Consider the following 20654-nt stretch of genomic DNA (forward strand, 5'->3'; position numbering starts at 1 on the left):
ATGTTTCATTGAAGAGGTCTCATCGACGGCATGGAAGTCACGAAGCACAAATGCGGTCATGCAAGCGCTTTCACCCCTACAAGCCATATTCGCACACGCGCGCGACAGAGCAGGACCACGCTTGGATGCCTGTAAGCCGAAGTACTTGAACCAGGAAAATGTCGAAAACCTCAGTTCTCTCTTCTTCGATGATACTGAACTCGAGACAGCCCCAATTGGCGGTCTTGAGCCAGCAATTTTGGAGCGATGTCTTCGGCAGTTCAAGATATTCGAAGACTGTAACAAGCTTGATGTGGCGCAACTTACGGAGACGACGAACAGCTTGTGAAATTGTCGAAAATGAGGCGAGAATCGAGGGGCATATATATTTCATTGGATGTACAGCTTTGGTGAATGCTCCTTTGTATCCTCTTTGGTCTTCTTACGCGTAATAGCATTCATGAACAGAGTAGTCAGCCTCAAATCAAGACATGACAGATATATGTCAGGCAGCAAAACGGACAATTTTTGATATTCAATACCGGTTCTAGCAACAGCCGAGCCGTTCCACAATACAAGAGATGTCTATCCTTCAAGAAAACTGACGCAAACTATCCTACTCAATAACCGGCATTGAGCTTTCCGGCGGAAAGACGGTACTCCCTCCAGATTCTGTGCCCGACGTGCACAGGTCGGCCACGGAAATTCCCCCCACATTCTTACGCGGCAATTCCATGTCCATTCCTACATGTGGCCTGGAAGCTGAATTCCTGGATGGGGCAGGCTTTTGGAGTTCGCGGTAGGGTCGTTTGCGTGGTGCTCTCTTTTGCACGCGAGCCATACCGCCTCGGCTCTGTATGCCGATCCTCGGTTGCTCGAAGTGGGGATTCGGTGGGCTGGTATATTGGATGTTCGACTCATGTGCCTTTGCCCGGTGATGAGCGCCGCTGGTGTCCGGTCCTGTCGGTGGAGTCCGTGTAACCTCCTCTGACACGCCAGACCCTGCAAGCGGATGAAGATGCCTCAGAAATAAAGCCAAGACATGCGGGCCTTGTTGAAAATGGTTGGTATGACCAGTGATGTCCAACCTGCAATCATGGCATTTTTTTGCCTGAGGCGATTGCCCGACATCATAGAGCGAATGCTGGTGTAGGTGATTGTTGCGGAGAGGGTTTCCTTTGTGGAAAACCCAAATACAATCTGGTTCATCACAAACCGAATATTGCGGTCCTAATATGTGAGATTGATAGTAATGTCTGAAGAGTGCCGCGGCATTACCGATAAAGTGGTGACAAAGCTCACATCTGAATTGCCATTGGAATTGCGACAATTGCGAAATTTGTGGCATAGTTGTAGAATGGCTTGAGTCTTTCGAATTGTATGGGACTGCGCTTGGGACCTGAGCAGTCATTGGAACGTTGGGAAGAGCAACGGCCTTAAATCCCCCACAGCTGGTAGACGGGGTCTGGCTGAAATAACACGCTGGGGTAGATCTGGTTAGTACGGTGCTCCATCAGCAGCAACCCCCACCCCCCACAGGCCTGCTGGTGGCGCCATTGGTACTTGAGCTTGATGATCTGGAGGGATGGATACCCGCATTTAATACGTGTGTCATGACGATTCAAAGCAGATCCTTCATCGCCAGGGATGTAGTCGCCAAGGTAGATGCTTGGGCTGGAGGGCCAGGGGTCGGCGTAGCGAGGACTCACCCCCCGGATAGGCAGGATGAGATGCGAGGGAGCGCCCCCTCCCCATCCCAAGAAGGTATTTCAACGTCTCAAATCTGTGACATGCATCCACGCTTGCCAGATGGCTGGGCACAGAAGCAATGAGATATTGGCATCCCGAACTAGTGCCGCGGACACCCGGCTCCTCATGGATGGGCTGGACGGCGAAGCGAGCCATTGACAAACAAACAGGTCTGTAGCGCTGCCATCGGTACCTTGCTATCGGTCAGATGCGCAATGTAAAGGCCGCGCCATGCGATCAATCACTCTTCGCGGAAGCTGAGGAACTTTCCCACTATCTCCCTCTTCAAACTTTTCCACACTTTAAAAAGCCCTCGCCCACCCTATCGAAGGACCTGCAGACCATGTGAAACGCAACTTGTCCCACCGACGCGGCATCGAAGCTCTCCCCAACAACCTGACCAACCCCTCACCGCGACTGGTATTCCCTGGCATCATGTCTGGCGTGATAAATAAGTACCACTACGAAGCTTCGACGTCAAATCTGATCAGATGGCCTGCTGTGTCCAGCAGGTTAGAACAGTTGCTCCAGGCCGAGGAGATTGAAGTCGCCCCAGGACTGCCCAGATCAGAAGAGGATCGCCATCTATTTCGACCACGCGCTGACAGGCGCCAGGCCAGTCGCGGGGATGTTATCGATCATGGCGTGCCTCAGATCGATTATGGAGAGGCCTGGGCCTTGGTCAACTTTTATAAAAGCTCTATCCAGAATATACATCCTCTGATTCCACCGCAAGATTTGGAAGACATGGTCGGGAGATTCCTTCAAGACAAGAAGTGTGAGACAGCGTTGGTACTCCTGGTCTTCTCAGTGGCGTGCATTTGCCTATCGAGGGATAAGAGTCACAAATACAGCCCAAAGAGCGACGCGAAACCCGGCTATCGGTACTACATCCTTGCGAATCGGCTTCTCAGCACTCAATTCGGCAAAGGTGGCCTGAATGTTATCCGCGCTCATATTCTCGCCAGTCTCTATTGCGACCAGCTGGGAAAAGTGACAGATAGCTTCCGGCACATCAGATTTGCGGGTGCTGAGATCAGCGACAGGCTTTTTCAGTAAGCTCGACTCTATTTCTGGACTTCTGAATGACTGACAGTCTTGGAAGTCACATAGAAAGGCTCACAATTCCTGATGAACTACCTCCATCCTCCCCAAAAAAACCTCTTACTCGGGAAGAAATCGAGTTATTGGTGGCCTTCTGGTCCTGCTGGCAAGTGGAAAGGTAAGCAGGATGTCTCGCGAAAAACGTACCGTGTTTGCTGAGGTTAGAAGTGATCTTCTTACGGACCAGTACTTTTCGCCCTCCGGTGTCCTGAAGTTCGACAGAATCCTATTGCCAGATTCAGCATTACAAAACCTTGGGTTCTCAGCTGCTGTTGTCGCCAGCTTCACTACAAACATCCGAATTCGCATGCAAACCAATAAGATTTGTGGGCTCCTCAATGATGCCGAAAATAACTTGGACATACTACAGGAGGGGGTCGTCATGGAACTTGGAAAGCAGTTGGGAGACAAAGGTTGGGAGCCTCCTGATCTAGTCAAAAATGATGATTCGACGAATCAAGTGCTACTGGCTCGGATTCGACAAAAGTCATGGGATGCTGAGGTCATCGCCTATTGCCCGTGGTTGAAGGTAGCTCTGGAATTGTCACGCAAGGCGTGCCCAGACTGGTCGTGCAAGACATGCCCGGGAATTTCTCGTGACACTATGGAGAATACGAGGAAGTGCGTCAATGCAATGTTGAATAGCACAAAAGCTTTCCAGACCGTAGGGGAGAAGCGCTCTATGATCACCAACATTGTCGGCATGGCACATTTGTACGTCTTGGACTTAGTCGACCAACCGCTGTATCCTACACTTACTGACGAAGCCTGCAGTCAATTTGGCAACCTGGTCGCGCTATACACAATACTCTGGGACCGACATCTGGATGTCCTCATTGATAAACCCTCCTTTCCGAGATTCTTCAGGAAGACCATCAAGATATTTGAGGCGGTCGCTCATGGAATAGGGGGCTTGGCCCTTGTCCTGAAGGTCCTAAAACGCCTGGAGCGAGACATGCCGGGACACTATCATGTTCTCACCTCTGGAGAGCCTTGCCGGCGAAGAATAGGCTGATCGTTTCATAATTCTGTCCGAGGGTCTGCTATCACTCTTCGTTCGCTGAGAAGTAGTGTAGACTCCAGATATTCATCTATATTCATGCGTGACATTCGCCTCCTTGATCTGGGCCCATAAACTGTCACACGGCACTACTTCCGCGGTGTCTTCTGCCTTCCTCATCTATGCGACTACAATAGCAGCGGTTGAATTTGATTTAGGACGATCACCTAGACTTCCGCCTTGGGTCTGACGAATCTTGGACGGTAAGCTGTCCACGCGATCACTCAGGCGACAAAGTACCGACGCTGTCGACGGAGTACTTTCCCACTTTATGGTGTGGTTACAAACAGTTGAAGCAGTTATGATCCCAAATATACTTCACAGCCTGATCATCTCTATACATTTCATGGCCTCCCTCCGGGCACTCTGTCCACCGTCCCCATGCCCCTTCCTTGCTATTATGGCCCTCCTTGAAGCAAGGCTGGTATCTACGCGTTGGAGTCGAATAATGCGAGTTCATGGGCGTTCTCAGGGCCCCAAAGACACGTCAGCGAGTCTGTCACTCCAGGTCCTGTCACTCCTCGTCCTGCCACGCCAGCTCCTGTCACGCCAGCTCCTGCCTTCGAAGGCTCGCTATGGCGTTTTCGCCAATATTCACGAGAAAAGAAGACCCAAAGCTTACGAAAATAAGAGACTTCGCAAGTAACACATGACAAGTACACAGCCTGCAGTTTTAATTAGCCGTAAAATTATGGTTTTCACACAGCGTTTCTTACCAGCAAGAACCAACCGTACTCCTTGATGAGAATGGTGACCCACACGGCTGGGAAGAATACCATGACCACCAGCATGCCGTTAATCCATCGCCGAGGCACCTGCTTCCAAAATGACCAGCATTCCCATGTGGACCACAGGCGACAGATGGAGAAGGTAACCAAGACAACTATTTTGGCCTCAAATGGACATTGCTGGGCTAGTGGCACACTCCCGAAAAGAGCGCCAAATACCATTGCATAGTATGCAATCGCTCCAGAGATCTTGCATCTCTTCCATGAGTCGCGCCAAAGGCAAATGAAAAAGAACAACTAGGGGAATCAGTGAATGTGTCAAATAACTTCCGGCGTAGCGACATACCTCGTCTGATAGACTGTAATAGATTCCCAGCATTATAGCATATAACCCGAGCACCGGTTTGGAGTATCCCAGCGCAAAAAGCACAACACCTGAAAAGTAGGCTGGTACACGCAGGCCCCAATGAAAGCAATGAAGTTCGTGATGTTGCATTAGCAAAGATAATACTTCGGGTCTTTCGTGTGGTGGGACTCTGCGTTTCTTGATGAATTCGAGTATCACAAGAAGAACGTGGAGTACCATCAACAGAAGAGTTGATACAAATGCAACCGTGTACCAAGAAAGCCATATCTTGGAGTCTTTCTGCACCACTATGCCATGCATATTGAGCTGTTGTGTTACTGGAGCAGCTGCGTTCAAAGCAAGTGTTGCGAGCAAGAAGTCACGAAGAGTACTTGTTATAAACACTGCAGAATGCGAGAGATTGAGAAGGTGGCTCCCTCGGATGTTTGGGCTAATCCTGAAAGGTGTGCATGGCCTTGCAAGGAGGCCCTGCCCTGCAAGTATCCAGATGCGGGAGATCAGCATTCGTCGATCGCATACTTGTGCAAGGGTGTATTTCAAAATTTGGCATCGGTCGGGTGGGTGTTGGGAGGGGGACAGGTGGGCTCTATCAACAATCTGGCAGTCACTTGTACTTCTCACTATGAGCTCACTCCTGGTACAGATAGGTACGGATCCACTACAACGTACAACCTATAGGCTTGGGGTGTAGGCATGGTGTGAACAGGGTCTACCAGCTGTAGTCATGGCGTGAACAGGGAGTCAAGTATGAGCTTAGGGTTAGATGTCACCCGACCCTCGAACTGGCCTCCCTGCAAAAGAAATGCCTTGAAAATCGTGGTCAGATTCAGGATGTCACGCATGTCACAAAGCCGTGGTGAGGACCGGCCAAGCATGAAGTGCAGCTTCAGAGGCAGCGAAGTAGGCTAGCTCCATAGCTATTTAGAGTTTAATGAGTGAGTTAAGCACCTGTAACCCAAGACAGGGCTGCTACTGCCGGCTTTTATTACGTGGCTTAAGTACAAGGGAGGGGCGGAATACAGACTTGCATTGTGTGGCATATATTGACACTATCTAGGTACCAATGTATCATTTGCTCTTCAGATCTGGATTGAGGGATATAGAGGCACAGCCCACAATTTACTAACCTCTCTCCTCTCTCATTTTCCCCCTCCTTTCTTGCAACAAAACCGTGCCCTGTTCTCTCTTCCTAGAACCAATCTGACTCCTCCTGTTTCAACTTGACGTGTGCTTCTCGCCCTCACAATGACTTCCAACCCCACTCCTTCTCATGAGATGTCCAGCATCGGCCTGGCTGACGAAGCTAAGAAATGGGCAACTGTCATTCAACGAGCCCGCAAGGGCATCTGTCGAATCGCGGTGTCCAAGTATGAGCATCTAGATATCATCGAGAAAGTGGTAGGCCACGGCACTGGCTTCTACGTGAATAAGGAGTACGGCTTTGTGCTTACAAACAAGCACATCGTGGGCCCAAACCCGGCCGTCGCCTCCCTTGTATTCGAAGACAGCAACGAGGTATGCCCATGGCCAACATGTCACCCTCTCTGGTTACGAAGAGATTTACTGAGTGGAGTAGCTTGAGGTTACGGTTGTCTACATGGATCCCGAGCTAGACTTCGCCATTGCTCGGGTCCACCCGGAGTCAGCAAGCTCCCGTGGAATCAAGGAGATCCCTCTCGCCCCAGAAAAAGCCGAAGCCGGTATCGCCATCCGACTCATTGGCCACGACGACGAGCATGGGCTCAGTATTGGACAGGCGACGATAAGCAGGGTCGATATGAAGCCTTACTACGCCCATGAGACTTATGGTATGAAGGTTCTCAACTGCGAGTACATGCAGGCCGCTTTTTCTACCGTGGGTGGGAGCTCCGGGAGTCCAGCTGTAGACATAGAAGGTCAGGCGGTTGGTTTGATGATGGGAACGACTGTCCACACCTCCGCTCTCAACTACCTCCTTCCTCTATACTATCCCCAGGTGGTCATAGAGAAGCTCGCCGCCGGGATAACTAGTCCTCGAGGTACCATCCAGGCAAAATGGACCCTACAACCACTCCACGAGAGCGAACGTTTTGGCCTGCCAGATGAGTGGGACAACAAGATACGGGCACAAGGGAGAACCAACGCCATTGTGGCAGAGGCGGTACTGGAGGCAGGTCCTGCACACAACAAGATTAAAGAGGGCGACATTCTTCTGGAGGTGGATCAAGAGCTGCAAACCGATCTGCGGAGGCTGAGTATGTACCAGGACAGTCGTGTTGGTCGGGAAGTCAGTTACCGTGTCTGGCGCCAGGATCGAGAAATCCAGGTCGACTGCTATATCGGAGATCTCCACGCTATCTCTCCACACCACCTAATTAGCTGCTTCGGCGCTACCTTTCACTCGGTGGGGTGGATGACGGCATGCTGGGCCAACCACCCTCTCGGTGGTATCTATGTCGCCGGAGAACCTACGAGTGAGGCATTCAAGCCTCACCATTTGCTTGTGTCGATCAACAACCATCCGACACCGAACATGGAAAGCCTGTTGCGAGTACTCCAAACCCTTGGGCAGGGGGGGCAGTACATCAGTACCATACACAAACAAATCATAGACCGCAAGGCTGTACACACCGCGGCCTACCTTCCGCCCATGTATTTCGATTCGCCCCTGGAGATGAGGAGGGACCCTCTGGAAGGGGGCGGCTGGGTCGAGAACAAAACATCAACGCCCCCCAGCGCTGCCTCCAACCAGTGCTTGATTCAGGTCGGGTCAGCCATGTGCCGGAACGCAGCGCAGGGCATCAAAACTGCTCTTCCCCAAAATCTATTTGACGAAAAAGTCAACGAAATCTTCTATGGCATTGTGTCTTTGCACATTTCTCGCTCCGTACAGGTTGATGGGTACGAACCTGGCGACGTCATCAAGACCGGCTTGCTCCTCGCGCATGGCCTTGTTGTCACACATCGCGGGAGCACTTCATATTTCGATCAGATCAAAATCACGCTCCCAGTGGGAATAGAGGTGCGTGCGCATGTTATATTCATGCATGAGGCAGCCGATCTCATTCTCGTCGAATACAACCCTGCTGGGCTTCCACACAGCCCGGAACTTAAACCGATTTGCCTTTCGGAAAGACGCCTCAAGGAAGGCGATGACGTTTACTTTCTCAATAATTTCGAGCAGAGGAACGTTGTCCGTACCTATGTTGAGCTGTTGAGCCATCGCACCTACGGAGGAGACGATTCCTTTTACATGCCGTTCCACCATGAGACTGTGCTCCTCACTTCATCACTCTCGAAAAGAGAGAGCGGTGTCATTACATATGGCGATGGGAAAGTGGCTGGGTTACAAAAAGTCTGGCTTGATCACGACGATGGCCAGAACTACTACCTCCCCGCCAGCCGGATAGCCGATGTTTTCGAGCTCTGGAAGTCAAACCAGCTCGGCAATATACGATTCCAGGACTTTGACGTGAAAAGCGTTTCGCATGCCGACGCATTCTGGGAAAGCCTGCCAGACCATACCGTATCCGCTCTCGCTGCTCAGTACTCACACGACCAGCAACTGGTCGTGGATAGGGTGCCTTTGCACTGCACCTCGCTGAGTGGCAAAGATGAGTTGCATCCGCTGCGCGAGGGCGATGTCATTCTGGAGTTGGACAAGGAGCGGGTAACGCAGAGCTCCGACCTGCGTTACATCTTTATGGATGATCTTATTCCAGTTCGAGTCCTCCGTGACCGGAAGGTGGTTGACTGCTTGGTGCCCACAATCCCCATCGATCGTACGCAGATCACAGAATTTGCCTACGTCTGCGGGACTACTTTCCACAAACCATCTCTTCGCTCCAAACTCAGCAGAAAGTGTCATTCAGAAGTCTTCGCCGCGGCGAACAGGACCTGTAGTCCTGGTCATGTGTATAACTTCCCAACTCAGACATTCATCGATCGCGTCAACGGCAAGGAGATTGCCACCATGGAAGACTTCAAGAGCGCCATAACCTTTCCTGACAAGAAATACTTCACACTACGGACATTGTCTTTCTATACGGAGCAGACAGCCGTCCTCAAGAAGTCTGAGGATCATTTCCCGAGCTTCATTTATACTACAGATGGTCGCAGCGTGACGAGAACTGCTGTACGCTGTGTCGAGAATGTCGATGACGAAGATGTTAACCAGGAATAGTTGAGAAGCAAGATAGATGGACGACTGAGGATAAAGTCGTGCATTCGGGATTAATTCCAGCCTCTTTGCGATATCTTTCCTCTGTGCAATGTCCTTCCGTTTGTGACCTTCTTTGACCCACCACTTGATTTGTGCCTTGTCGGAACCTAGATTGGAGGCCAAAAGTTGACTGCCTCTGATTTGTCCCAGTTCTAGCGCAGGATGTGTATCCCTGGATCGGGGAACGATCAGCCGGACTGGTTATGATGAGGGAGGTGGCATCGATCTACCAGGCGAACCAGGCGAACCAAGCGAACCAGGGCATACTTGTCTGCCTTCTCCAGTCACCGCTGCATGGCAAATCTAGTGTTGCATAACGGGCAGAAAAAGCCACTGTGCCGAGACCCTCCCTCCTTAAGGCAGCCAATTGTGCGGAAAATGCAACACGCTGATTACAAGGAACATATAAACCACGCTACTTTCCTCTTTGCTCCTCGTTGCTTGCTCCTCGTTGCTTGCTCCTCGTTGCTTGCTCCTCGTTGCTTGCTCCTCTCACTGCGTGTTCAGTCCCTTCATCCACGTGACATCGACATCTTATCTATTGCAACCCATCAAGTCCAAGAAATCTGTCAATTAAAGAACCGTTCCTCAATTCTATACCATGGGTGGTGGTCTAGCTAGCACTGTGGTCTCAGACCCACCCTCTCCGCGGCTCGATCCTTCCACCACATTGTTAAGCAGACAACTTGCTGCAGCTGAGGCTCATCATGGGCCGCTGACACGTCGCCAGAGAGATCAAAGTTCCTTTGACCACGAGTCCAATGACCCGATACCGATGCTCAAGCCACCTGAAACCCGTCCAATTTCTCAGAAGCAACTGGCAGCCGACGTGAAGGGCATCTATGCCGGCCTTGTGGTGGTCGAAAAAAGATGCAGGACATTATCCGCGCCCACCAGCCTCAAAGACGAACAGTATCAGATTCTGTTATCCCTCTTCCGCAAGTTGATTCACGAGCATCATGACTTTTTCTTGGCATCTCAGCACCCTGAGGCGTCGTCAGCACTGCGGAATCTCGCCAGGAAATATAACATGGCTGCGAGAATGTGGCAGAAAGGCATACATGCCTTCCTCGAGCTCCTAAGAAAGCAATTACCCGAATCTCAGGAATGCATGGATTCTTTTATCCACTGGTCATATAGTATGATGAGCGTATTGGATGAGACTGTTCCGCAATTCCGTTCGATCTGGGTCGAATTCAAAGGAGATATAGCTCGATACAGGTACGTGATGGGTCATTACTCCACAACACTAACACATACACTGTAAAGTACTGATATCTGCCGTAGATGGGCCATTTTTGAGGGTAGCACAAGCAAGCGCTGGAAGTACATTGCCCAGGAGCAGTACACTCGAGCTTCGAATGATGATCCTAGCGTCGGCCGCTTCTATCACCACCTGGCTCTCCTACTGCGGCCCCAGTTCGCGCTCCAGCCTGATGAACACTTCGATGCCACAGTGCTCCAGCTCTTTTACTTTACCAAATCCCTTGTCGTGGAAACTCCGTGTGCTACTGCACGGGACTCCTTGCTTACTACCGTGATCGATCCAATTATTGCCCGGACCAAGGAGGAAGCTGAGGAGCCGGCCAGCGTCCCTCCAAATGATAAGAACCACTTCCTTACCGCCGTCGCCAACCTGATTCTTGCTTCTGTAGAGCCCGAGCTTCTCCGGTCACATGGATACGAAACCAGCGAAAAGGACCACCTTCAGGCTGTCTATGTGGCACTTGCAAAGCTCGGTGGGCCAGCCTGCGCGGAACGGGCCCAGGGATCCAGGATTCGTCCAAGGTATGTACTAACCCGGGTTTGGGTCCCTTCTGCCTCTGACTGACTATTCACAGCGCCCAACTCGGTCTCCTGCTTTACCAACTGCTGCTGGGGATCTCCTCTACCTCGGAAAGACGGAGCCCGATGATTGCAACGTGGGCGCCCGATTTTGTAACACACGCGGACCGAGTTAATCTTGACGCCAATTTGAGAAAGGCCAGGGACATTCATGACGCAATCATCGAGCTGGTCCACATTATGGTCCCTTACCTCTTACAGGAGGCAGACACGCGCGATATCAGAGTGTGGGGATTTATTTATGTAACCCTGGTCTTTATGCGCTCCTTGAAGATGCGTCCCGATTTGCGTGAATGGGTCGGCCATGCGTTCCACGCTGAGATGCTGGCGCCTTTCCTCAATATGCTTCTGCTTGAAGACGAGACTCGAGGCGAGCGTGCCTTACAGTGCTTGTATCAGTCGGAGCTCCTCAACTTGTGCTCCCCACTCAACTCGAAAGAATCATCGGCCACAATAGAAGATGTTACGAATATTCACGCTGTACACGAGAGATATCAGGACGCTAGGCGGATGTATACCATACCACTTCCGGAAGATGAGCTGCTTCGGGGGCATTTCTTTGCTAGAGAGGCTGACGCGACCTATAACGAACCATCGACAGGCGCCAACAAGGACATTTTTCTTTACAGGAATACGCGGGAAGAGTTCCTGCATGATCCCCCCCTTTTCCCCGCGGGCTGGTTCAAGAATTCGAAATATGACTTCGACGAAAGACAGGTCCGCCAGGATCATGTGCAGGACGCCATGACGTGTGACTCTCGGTCAAGACAGATCTTGTGCCTGGCTGGACAGCTGACTGGTGTCTTCTTTGGCTTCCGCCCCGACGAGAAGGGACGCCATTGGATCAGTGTTCTTGGAGGCCCAGCCTCTATGCCTCGCTCTCATATGCAGATGCCAGAAATAATCAAGCACGGCGGTGGCGCTGGCGTCGTTTATGTCCATCTTTCGTTGCACATTGCCGAAGTTGAGAAGGAGAGGATCGCGAGGGATTGGGAAGACAGGGCGATCGAGAAGACCGTGACTCGGACGGACGTGGCTACAGCTGTCGACGAGAAAGTCGAGGGCAATACGGAAGAGGTCAGTGCAAAGACCTTTGAAGCAAGGCAGTACTGACACGAATGAACAGCAACCTGTGGCTTCTGAGGTGCAGATATTCAAGTCTGAGCCCGAGTCTAGGATGACCGAGGTGAAGGCGACGCTTCTAGTGCAAGGCCCCGACAACTCGCAAGACCGCGGGGAAGACGCAGATGCAGCCACGGCCACAGCCTTCCTCGAAGATCAAGCGGCAACGATGGCCCAAGCCGAGAATCCAAATGCAGCCCCGCGGACCCCTGAAGACCGAGTCCAGCTAAGCAAGAGCACGCTTGCCACGGTCCCGAAGTCGAACAAGCGCTGGTGTTCAGTGAGCGCTAATGGTGTGGACGAGGATGGCTGGACGCACATCAGTGACGAAAGTCGCGAAGAAGACGCCCAAACGGCCAAGGTGACTGAGGGATCTGCGACTGCCCGGTCTATATTTTGGCGGAGGAAATGAACAATCTAGGTTTTAATCTTGCGGAGGTCTGATTTGGTTGAGGGGCCTATTGGATTTCACTCAGATACCCTAGGGTAGCTTATATTGAGCGGATTAAGCATAGAGGTATTTCTAGGACAACATCGCGGCCCAAACGCTGGACCCGCTCAGGTAGACAAACCCCACGTATCTCGTTTCTATTCCGTATACAGCCGTAGCCATACACAGCACCTTCATACAACCATAAACACTCACAACCCAGATCCTCAATTAAACTTCAATATTTTCGCACACGCAAGTCTACCTATTAAGTCATCGACTTCAATACTATGGGTGTGAGGAGCGATGAGGTTGTACATCATTGTGCTCAAACATCTACCTAGGTAGCCAAACCTCACCTCGCATCATTTTGCATCCTCGGAAGAGAACTAGCTGTGCCCACGATGCAGTCCCGGCTGTCCAAAGGCTTGCATATCATCGGAGACCCAGGATTGCCAATTGGTATTAGAAGCCAGAATCAAAGCCCACCGTCACATTCTGCACAGGTTTTGTGCCCACTCTTGAAGCAGACTGTGATCTTTTCACCATCACAAATGTCCTTTCTGGCAACGACAGCAAGCCTGATGCGGCCAGAAACCCTCTCTTCCGTCAGTTCCGCGACAGCATGCACCTGGCAGGCGTGGTGCAGAAGCTTGAATTCATTGCTCTCATCACGACAGTCAACCTGGCATTTTTGGGTATCAAATACCCAGTCTTGATCGTCCAGGGTCCTAGGTGGTACCAGCTTTCCCGTAAGGAATCCAAGGAGCTCCTTGCTTTTGAAGACAATTGCCTGAGGGTCTGCCGAGACGGCCTGTAGATGGAGTTGTTTCATGGGGGATAGCATGATTCGAAGCTTCGCCTCTGATGTCTTAGCGTCATAGCAGCTGCAAGATCGAGATGAGCAGTAGCATGGCGTCTCTGTACGCGGTATTGCCCATGGGTCTGGCCAGTTTGGATGTTGTGTTGCGTTGAAAATATCCTCTTGTAATCGAACCGGCTTGATGTACTGTAATATGTTGGCCTCTGGCAGTTCGTGTAAAGGTTTGTTCAAATTAGAGGTTTCCCACGCAAAGTAGGTATCACGACCACCTAGAGATTGCTGGAAAGCCTTTCCTGCCACGCAGAGGTTCTTGAAGTAGACCTCATCTTTTTGAAGGAGCCTTTGGAGTTCTTCGAACTCAGGGTCGTCCATTTTCATGTAGTCTGTGATTGACTGCTGCCATTCGAAACACTTTTCAAGAGGAAGGAAGCACAATATGCCGTCAAAGGACCCACATAGCTTTTGAAAGATTTCGCCGTCTCGTTTGTTGACCTTGTACTGGTTGTCACTCATTCCTGTTTCCATGAGGATCTTCCGTTTGTCTGACGAGTCGAGTCGCTGACCAATTCTTTTCCTCTGAAGACCAACAGCAAAAAGATATTGATTGATAAGTTTCAGGGCCCTGCAGCTAGTTTCGACGTTTCCCATGGCGATCAGGCGCCGTGCTGCACTCTTCTGTACTGACGTGAAGACTCTGTGAAGCTGCGAGTCCCGTTTTGTGCTGATCAGGCTGCAGAATTGCTTTATCGCGCACTGACTGCGGAGCAATTTGAAGACTTGGGAGGCCTTTGAGGCAGGGGCGGGTCGTAGCTCCATATGGAAGCATGAACCGTTTTCGAGGGGCGGAGACCGACGCTTTTTTGACCGCTTGGAGACTTCGCGACTTGATGCCACTCGTTTAAGCCCAGGGCGGGCCGGGCTCGGTGTGGAAGAGTCGACAGAAGGGGACGGTGAAGACGAGCCAGCGACGCGGTGGGAATCACCTTGTTGTTTATCCGACGTGATATCCTCCCCGTCCTCGTTCTGCTCCGATGTACTCTCGGAGATAGCATCATCAAGCTGAGCCTCAGTCCCGGCCTCATCTTCGTCAGCATCTGAATCATCAGAGTCTTCATTTGGTGAATATCCCGACCCTGCATCCCGGATAGACGTTTCCACAGAAGCCGCATCTTGCCGACAAAGGCCACCAGCCGGCTCCATTACAACTTCAACAGGCTCAGGGAACGGAGCGATAGATCTGTACGCTTGGTTCTGTCCCCTTTCCGGAAGGACGCGTCGCACTGGCCTCTTAATCTTCTCGATAGCAGTGTGCTGGAGCCCATAGAGCCCGCACTTCGAACAAACGAGACTCGGTGATAGAAGAGGGTCCTCCGGAAGTACAAAGTTGATCGCAACAGCAAAACATGCTGTCAGATTCAAGACTGCGTGGTATTGGTGTGGTGCGGTGACGACCATATCTCCAGGACCAGCAAGAATAAGGTCAAATCTGATACCCTGTTCCGTAAGCTTCTCAGGAGAAACAAGGATATTCAGGTGTCGAAGCCACTGCCCACACCGAGGTTGCTCAGCTGCTGAAGGTTCAAGACTTGTGACAAAGCTTTCGAAGTCGTCGTTTGAAGATACATCGACAAGGATCCACAATTTGAAGCCGGTGATTGTGACATTACAGGATCGTATAGCCGCGTCCTCATAGTGGAAGGCGGTCCCAGAGCCTTTCTCGCCAACATGCCAATAAGGTGTGTTTACACCTGGAATCTCTCCAAGCTCAAGCAATTTCCCAGGGCTGAGCAGAGTATTGAAGTCCGGAGCAAGAGGGGGGCCCACGTAGTAGAAGATGGGCTCCTGTGGGGGTGAAGCGATGATGTTCTCGAATGACTTCTCATATCCTTGCGGACGTTGTGGGAACTCTGAGAAATCCGGAAAGTCGAGGCCCTCTCCCTCGGAAAGGACAAGCCTTGAGGATCCACTCTTGGAGCTGGACAGGTGCCGTACGAAGAGCGAAGAATATGCCTCTGGGTCTGGTTGAGCAAGTCTTTTCGAGATACTTGCCAGGTCAAAGTGCCCAAGGTCGGAGATGTGAATCGTGCCGGCGAAGTCGGTGCCGTACCGGCGAAGGCTCTCCACCAGCTCCATTCCCATGTCCCTCCTACGAAAGACTGAGTCGGCACCCATTGACACTTCATTTCCTACCCGTTGGCTGTCACCGCCGTCGGCCAACAGCGATGTTTCGTTTGTGGGAATGCCACGAGTCCTCTGTTGCGTGAGCTTTCGGCCTTCCCCAGCGGACTTCAAGTCTTCCTTCAGCTGGGTGAGACACTTGGAAATTTCTTCGAATTCACTGAGGCTGATGGTCAAATTGGTCCGCGTATTGCGTTGTCGAGAGTGGCGAGTTGATGGATTTGACTGTGCGTGGGCGAGCGTGAGGGCTTTGTTTACCAACTGCTCCAGTGAATCCACTCTCTTGAGGAGGTCCGTGGTCATCTCGTCAGTCAAAATAGGCAGCGCCATTTGGTAAGAGGGAAAAGTTAATCTAAAACCGGTACTCGAGATCGTGCCCTTTGAAATTTGAGTTACGTCTGCTGAATGGGCAGTTAAGCGGAAGTTGTGAAGACGCCAGGGCAAATATTTGGAGCATCCACGATCAGAGGTAGACGCGGGCATTGTTGCTTATAAGTGCGCCCGAGCATGGGGCCAATGTGAGAGGAGGGACGTTGGTCGAGCCCACCGTCACACCCGGCCACTCACGCGAGATGTGTGAGTACATCCCCAGTTTCGCGCCCAGGCAATAAGAGCAGGCGCTGATATACCTTGCGTGTTGGCAAGGCTAGGTATCCTTACCAGGGGGCGCACAGTGCGATGAGCTGTGGGCACGGATGCCCACATGCAGAAGCAAGAGTGCCTAGGTACCTAGGTACGTATCTAGTACTCAGCCTTTGAGCGCGCACGGGCCATCACTAAGTATAATTGTTCTTAGCTTAGTCAGCCCCCGCATCATGGGACGGCTGCGACATCTTGAGGTCTGCATCTTCTTGCTTATGCTATAACTGTCACACATCAAGGTAAAGAAAGTTGACGAAGGATGCCGGTAGAGGGAGCCAAAGGAAGATGACGAAAGCAACACGAAAGGAACCACGAAAGCGACCGAAAGGGGACGCCGAAAGGGGAGAGAGAACCACGAAAGGGAACCACGAAAGGGAACCACGAAAGGGAACCACGAAAGCGACCGAAAGGGGACGCCGAAAGGGGAGAGAGAACCACGAAAGGGAACCACGAAAGGCAACCACATAAGTTTCATCAAATGAGGCCACCAACTGAGGCCACAGATTGGGACCACGAATGGGGTCGCCAATTGAGGTCACCAAAAGAGGCCACGAAAACAGACTACGAAAGGGAACCTAAAAGTTGAGTTAAGATTAAAATCTACGAAACACATCCTGCTTTCATGACTCCAACAACTGCCGCAGGGCAAAAATATCTTGAAACGGATGGTTGAAATCGAACCTGTTACTAGAGTTCACCACGAGATCCGTAGTGTGGGCCAAAAATGTGACGGTTTGCACCAGCTCAGAAGGGTACACACACAATGTCTCATTTGCGAGCTCCATGAGGTTGCGGCTTGTGACCGCAGAGCTCCCGCTTGGTTGGAGGCTGGTTACTAATATGAGTGGTGAAGAGATTCGAAGAGTCACACTTACATAATATTCTCGGCTGCGTCTGTGTGAGCAAACAGCAATAATGGTGAGTTTCCTCCAAGATGGAACCATCGCTTCGCAGTGCGCGTTCGTTTATGAAGCTTACTGCGTGCGGAGTCCTGCTGCTCCCCCCGAGCCATGATATACAGATCAAGCGCTACACTTGCATTCCTATATCCAACACTAGTTTGAATTCTACCGTGCCTCCGATCGGCTGCTATAATACCCTCCAGCGTCGCTAACAGGCGGATCAGACGGGTATGCCCAAGCCTGGCTAGACGGTTTTCGCTGCCCTCGATGACTCGGTCCACCGCCTGGAAGGCTCTCGTGACAGCAGGATCCGTGCAAGCTATGTCTTTTGGCAACGTGGTGTCACAACTTAATTGGACCCAAAATTTATATATGTCGAAGATATGGGCCGCAAATTCCAGCTTCGCGTCAGGCCTTGCTATTGTTTGTACGGCCATTTTAGCTTGCCATCCTGTCGTCTGAACCTCACAGCTTTCCGTGTGGTTGCCGCAATCCTGCTCATGTGTGGGCGGTTCTGGTGATAACATAACCACATCACCGTCGAGAGTATCCGGATCCATGTTCACAAAGTTCTACTATGTGAGCACAGATATTATTTTTATAAGATAGACGTTTCGTTCTTAAGGAAACTTCAATACTATATATACCTCGAAATTAAATTCTAAGTTTATTCTTATATATTAAAAAAAGACTTTAGTAAGTTATTTTTTAAAATTAGTATCTTACTATGAGATATTTAATATTAATAATTCTATATTTAGAAATTAGTATCTTATTATAAGATAAATACTATGATAAATTATATCTAAAGTAAATAAATCTCTTTTAAACTTAAGTATATTTTATTACACCCGTGAGAGTGTGTGCGTGGGCCCCACTAGCTGCTTAGTCATCCAGTGTGGCCCATTCACCCACACCCTCTAAGGACCAGACCTTCCCTCCACAACCCCGTGACGACACCTATGGCGAGGCTACAACGGACTCGACTAGCACGACTTATTATACTAAGTGCAGCTGGATGTAAATTTCCTTCTAGAATTTAGGATAGCATCTGCTAATTGCAATTAGGTCACCTAGTTGCTGCTGTTCTTGGTTTCTTTAATCCCAAGGTATTTTTCGACTTTGCTACAAAGCGGCTTAACCTAATTGTCTATCCTATTCCTATACTTCAAGTCATCAACCTACTCTTGAGCCTCTTTATCATCATGATAGAAATGCCGATTAAACATGTTGGAAAGTCTCTTATAAGAAGCTTCAAAGTCCGATTTATTACCATCCCAATTATCATACCTTTTACAATACTACAATACCAAGCAACAGATGTAGCTATCTACTACCTGATTGGACTAAGCCTCTATATATCTTCTTATTACCATAAAGAAGTACATCTTACCTTTCTACCTCGGATATCCGGTCTAACTAACAAAGAGTAGAGTATTCCGGTAGCGGGTTCCTAATGAATAACTTATATGCCTTGATGGATTACATTGCACGGTTTCAAATGTAGTAGTGTCAATGTGACTCTGAATACAGCTTCATGTCCGTAATAGAAATGAATATCACAAGTTAATTCTCAGTTTCATGATAACTACTAAACAGTGTACTCGATCAAAAATACATTATAAGTCCCTACTCTTAATCTGCCTCCTCATCATTCCGGGACGGCTGTGGCGTGCTTATGTTCATTGCCGGGGGGGTAACTGGACTATGCATTCTCGTGGGAGCATTTCCGAGAGGGTTGGTTTGTTGATTAGGCGTAGGAGGCTTCTGGTGCCAGGGACTCTGATATCTTGCTTGCTGTCAAAAGGTTAGCATTACAGCCACACAGAATAGGCCTCAACTTGTTTCCTACCTGAACCTGAGCCGCCATCAGTTGACAGATAGATCGAACTTCGCCTAGTGAGCCGGCAATGCGATCAACTTCACCCATTATAGTAGACACGATCAAAATCTTGTTTTGAATGCAAGCGTCTTGCATGAGGCATCCATACGGACAGTTTTGTACATCCGAGCGCGCAGCGGCCTGGGGATAGGGCACCCGAGGGGAAGGGAATACTGCATGGGGACGGTATGTCGGTTGAAGTGCTACCTGCGGCTGAGGATAAGCCGCGGGATATGACGCCGGTGGAGGATGGGCCGGCTGAGGATGGGCCTGCTGAGGATGGGCCGGCTGAGGATGGGCCGGCTGAGGAAGGGGTGCCGGCCGAGGATGCGGTGCCGGCTGAAGATGGGGTGCCGGCTGGAGGATAGAACGTGGCTCAATGACGGAGGTCTGAGACGACGAGGCTGGATGGTGGTTGCAAGTAGGCTGCGGGGGGTACGAAAGACGCGGCCGAATGGGTTGGCTATGGGCAGACATCATTATGGACGTGACTGTAAGCTTGATTCAAAGCATGTATTGTCATAAGGTTTGTGAAGATGAGTGCCAGGACATTCACAAAGAGAGTGGGATTCCGCTAAGATATATATGCTTTCTAATCATCAAGACGCTCATCAAGATTCCTCCAAAGGCATGCGCCACACAACCAACGCTACGGACCAACAAAATTACAGCAAGATAATGTTTCTAAATTGAGAGAAGTGAACACGTAGCACTGGTCATTACGGTGGCTGCCACAATAGGATTATTGGTAGCCGCGCCAGACGAGAAAAAAGATGAATCTGAGGACTTCTCGGTCTCAAGGGGGGGTGATGCATCGACAGTTGGCTCCAGCATCACAGTTGGCTCCAACGTCGCTGTGTTGGTGCTACTAGACGACACGTTGACCGGGATAACGGTAAGTGGCAACGAAGCGCTGAGGTTTTCCAAGCCGCTATTGGATACCAGGGAGGCCGTTGACCAGGATGCGGTCGTGTCTTCCAAGGGGAATGTAGTACTTCTGACTGTGAGCAGGGTTGTGGATGTCTGGAAGAGCGTCGTTGATGGTTCAGTCACAGTTACCAATGCGGTACTTGTCGTGACAACCTGAGAGGCACAGCCCACAGTTCCATTCACCTGCAGGGCCAGCGAAGGATCACCGAGCCCACCAGAAACAGCCGCGCGGTTGCAAACTGGTGGCATTCCGGGACACTGCCTATCTTCGAATTAGCGTTCAGGCTAGGGATGATCGGTCTCAAGTTTGAGGCGCCCACCAAGTGATGAAAGCATCTCCGTTGGGCACGGCCTTCGGCACGGAGAAGCTAGCCACCACTACGCCGCTGCAGGGGATCGTGTTGAACTTGTATACGATTGGCAGGAAGTCGAGGTCGGAGAACGCCACTGTGGCCTGACATGGATGGTTGGATACATTCTGAAAACTGTAGGAAGTGAGTTGAAGCGATGTAATTTGGATCAAGGACAACCTACTCCGCTGATACTGTGGAAACACCAGCCTCTAGGTTGATTGGAGGCTGGGAAAGGCAGATGAATGGGAGAGGCAACTGAGCGGCTGCCAATAGCGGAAGCATGGGTAGGCTGGCGCGGAAAATGTGTGAAGTCTTCATTTTGATTTTAATGTCTTTAGGAGATGACGCCGGCGAAAGCC

At 50.7% G+C, this 20654-nt stretch overlaps 3 protein-coding genes across 3 annotated transcripts; 2 read left to right on the top strand and 1 right to left on the bottom strand.

Moving 5' to 3' along the window:
• Positions 1-7499: 7499 nt before the first annotated feature.
• On the top strand, positions 7500-9149 carry KVR01_007393 (uncharacterized protein; the record flags this gene model as incomplete). The annotated part of the gene is made up of 1 exon (XM_044786168.1): positions 7500-9149. One exon carries the CDS (start codon positions 7500-7502, stop codon positions 9147-9149), a length of 1650 nt encoding a protein of 549 aa, XP_044643646.1.
• Positions 9150-10329: 1180 nt separating this feature from the next.
• Positions 10330-12695, top strand: KVR01_007161 (uncharacterized protein; the record flags this gene model as incomplete). The annotated part of the gene is made up of 4 exons (XM_044792091.1): positions 10330-10409; positions 10476-10976; positions 11030-12110; positions 12160-12695. The coding sequence occupies 4 exons, from the start codon at positions 10330-10332 to the stop codon at positions 12565-12567; spliced, it is 2070 nt and encodes a 689-aa protein (XP_044643414.1). The 3' UTR covers positions 12568-12695.
• Positions 12696-13063: 368 nt separating this feature from the next.
• KVR01_007331 (uncharacterized protein) lies at positions 13064-15916 on the bottom strand (the record flags this gene model as incomplete). The annotated part of the gene is made up of 1 exon (XM_044788432.1): positions 13064-15916. One exon carries the CDS (start codon positions 15914-15916, stop codon positions 13064-13066), a length of 2853 nt encoding a protein of 950 aa, XP_044643584.1.
• Between the last annotated feature and the right edge of the window lie 4738 nt (positions 15917-20654).

Source organism: Diaporthe batatas, assembly GCF_019321695.1.
Source record: "Diaporthe batatas strain CRI 302-4 chromosome Unknown Contig00008, whole genome shotgun sequence".
In the NCBI taxonomy this organism is placed as follows: domain Eukaryota; kingdom Fungi; phylum Ascomycota; class Sordariomycetes; order Diaporthales; family Diaporthaceae; genus Diaporthe; species Diaporthe batatas.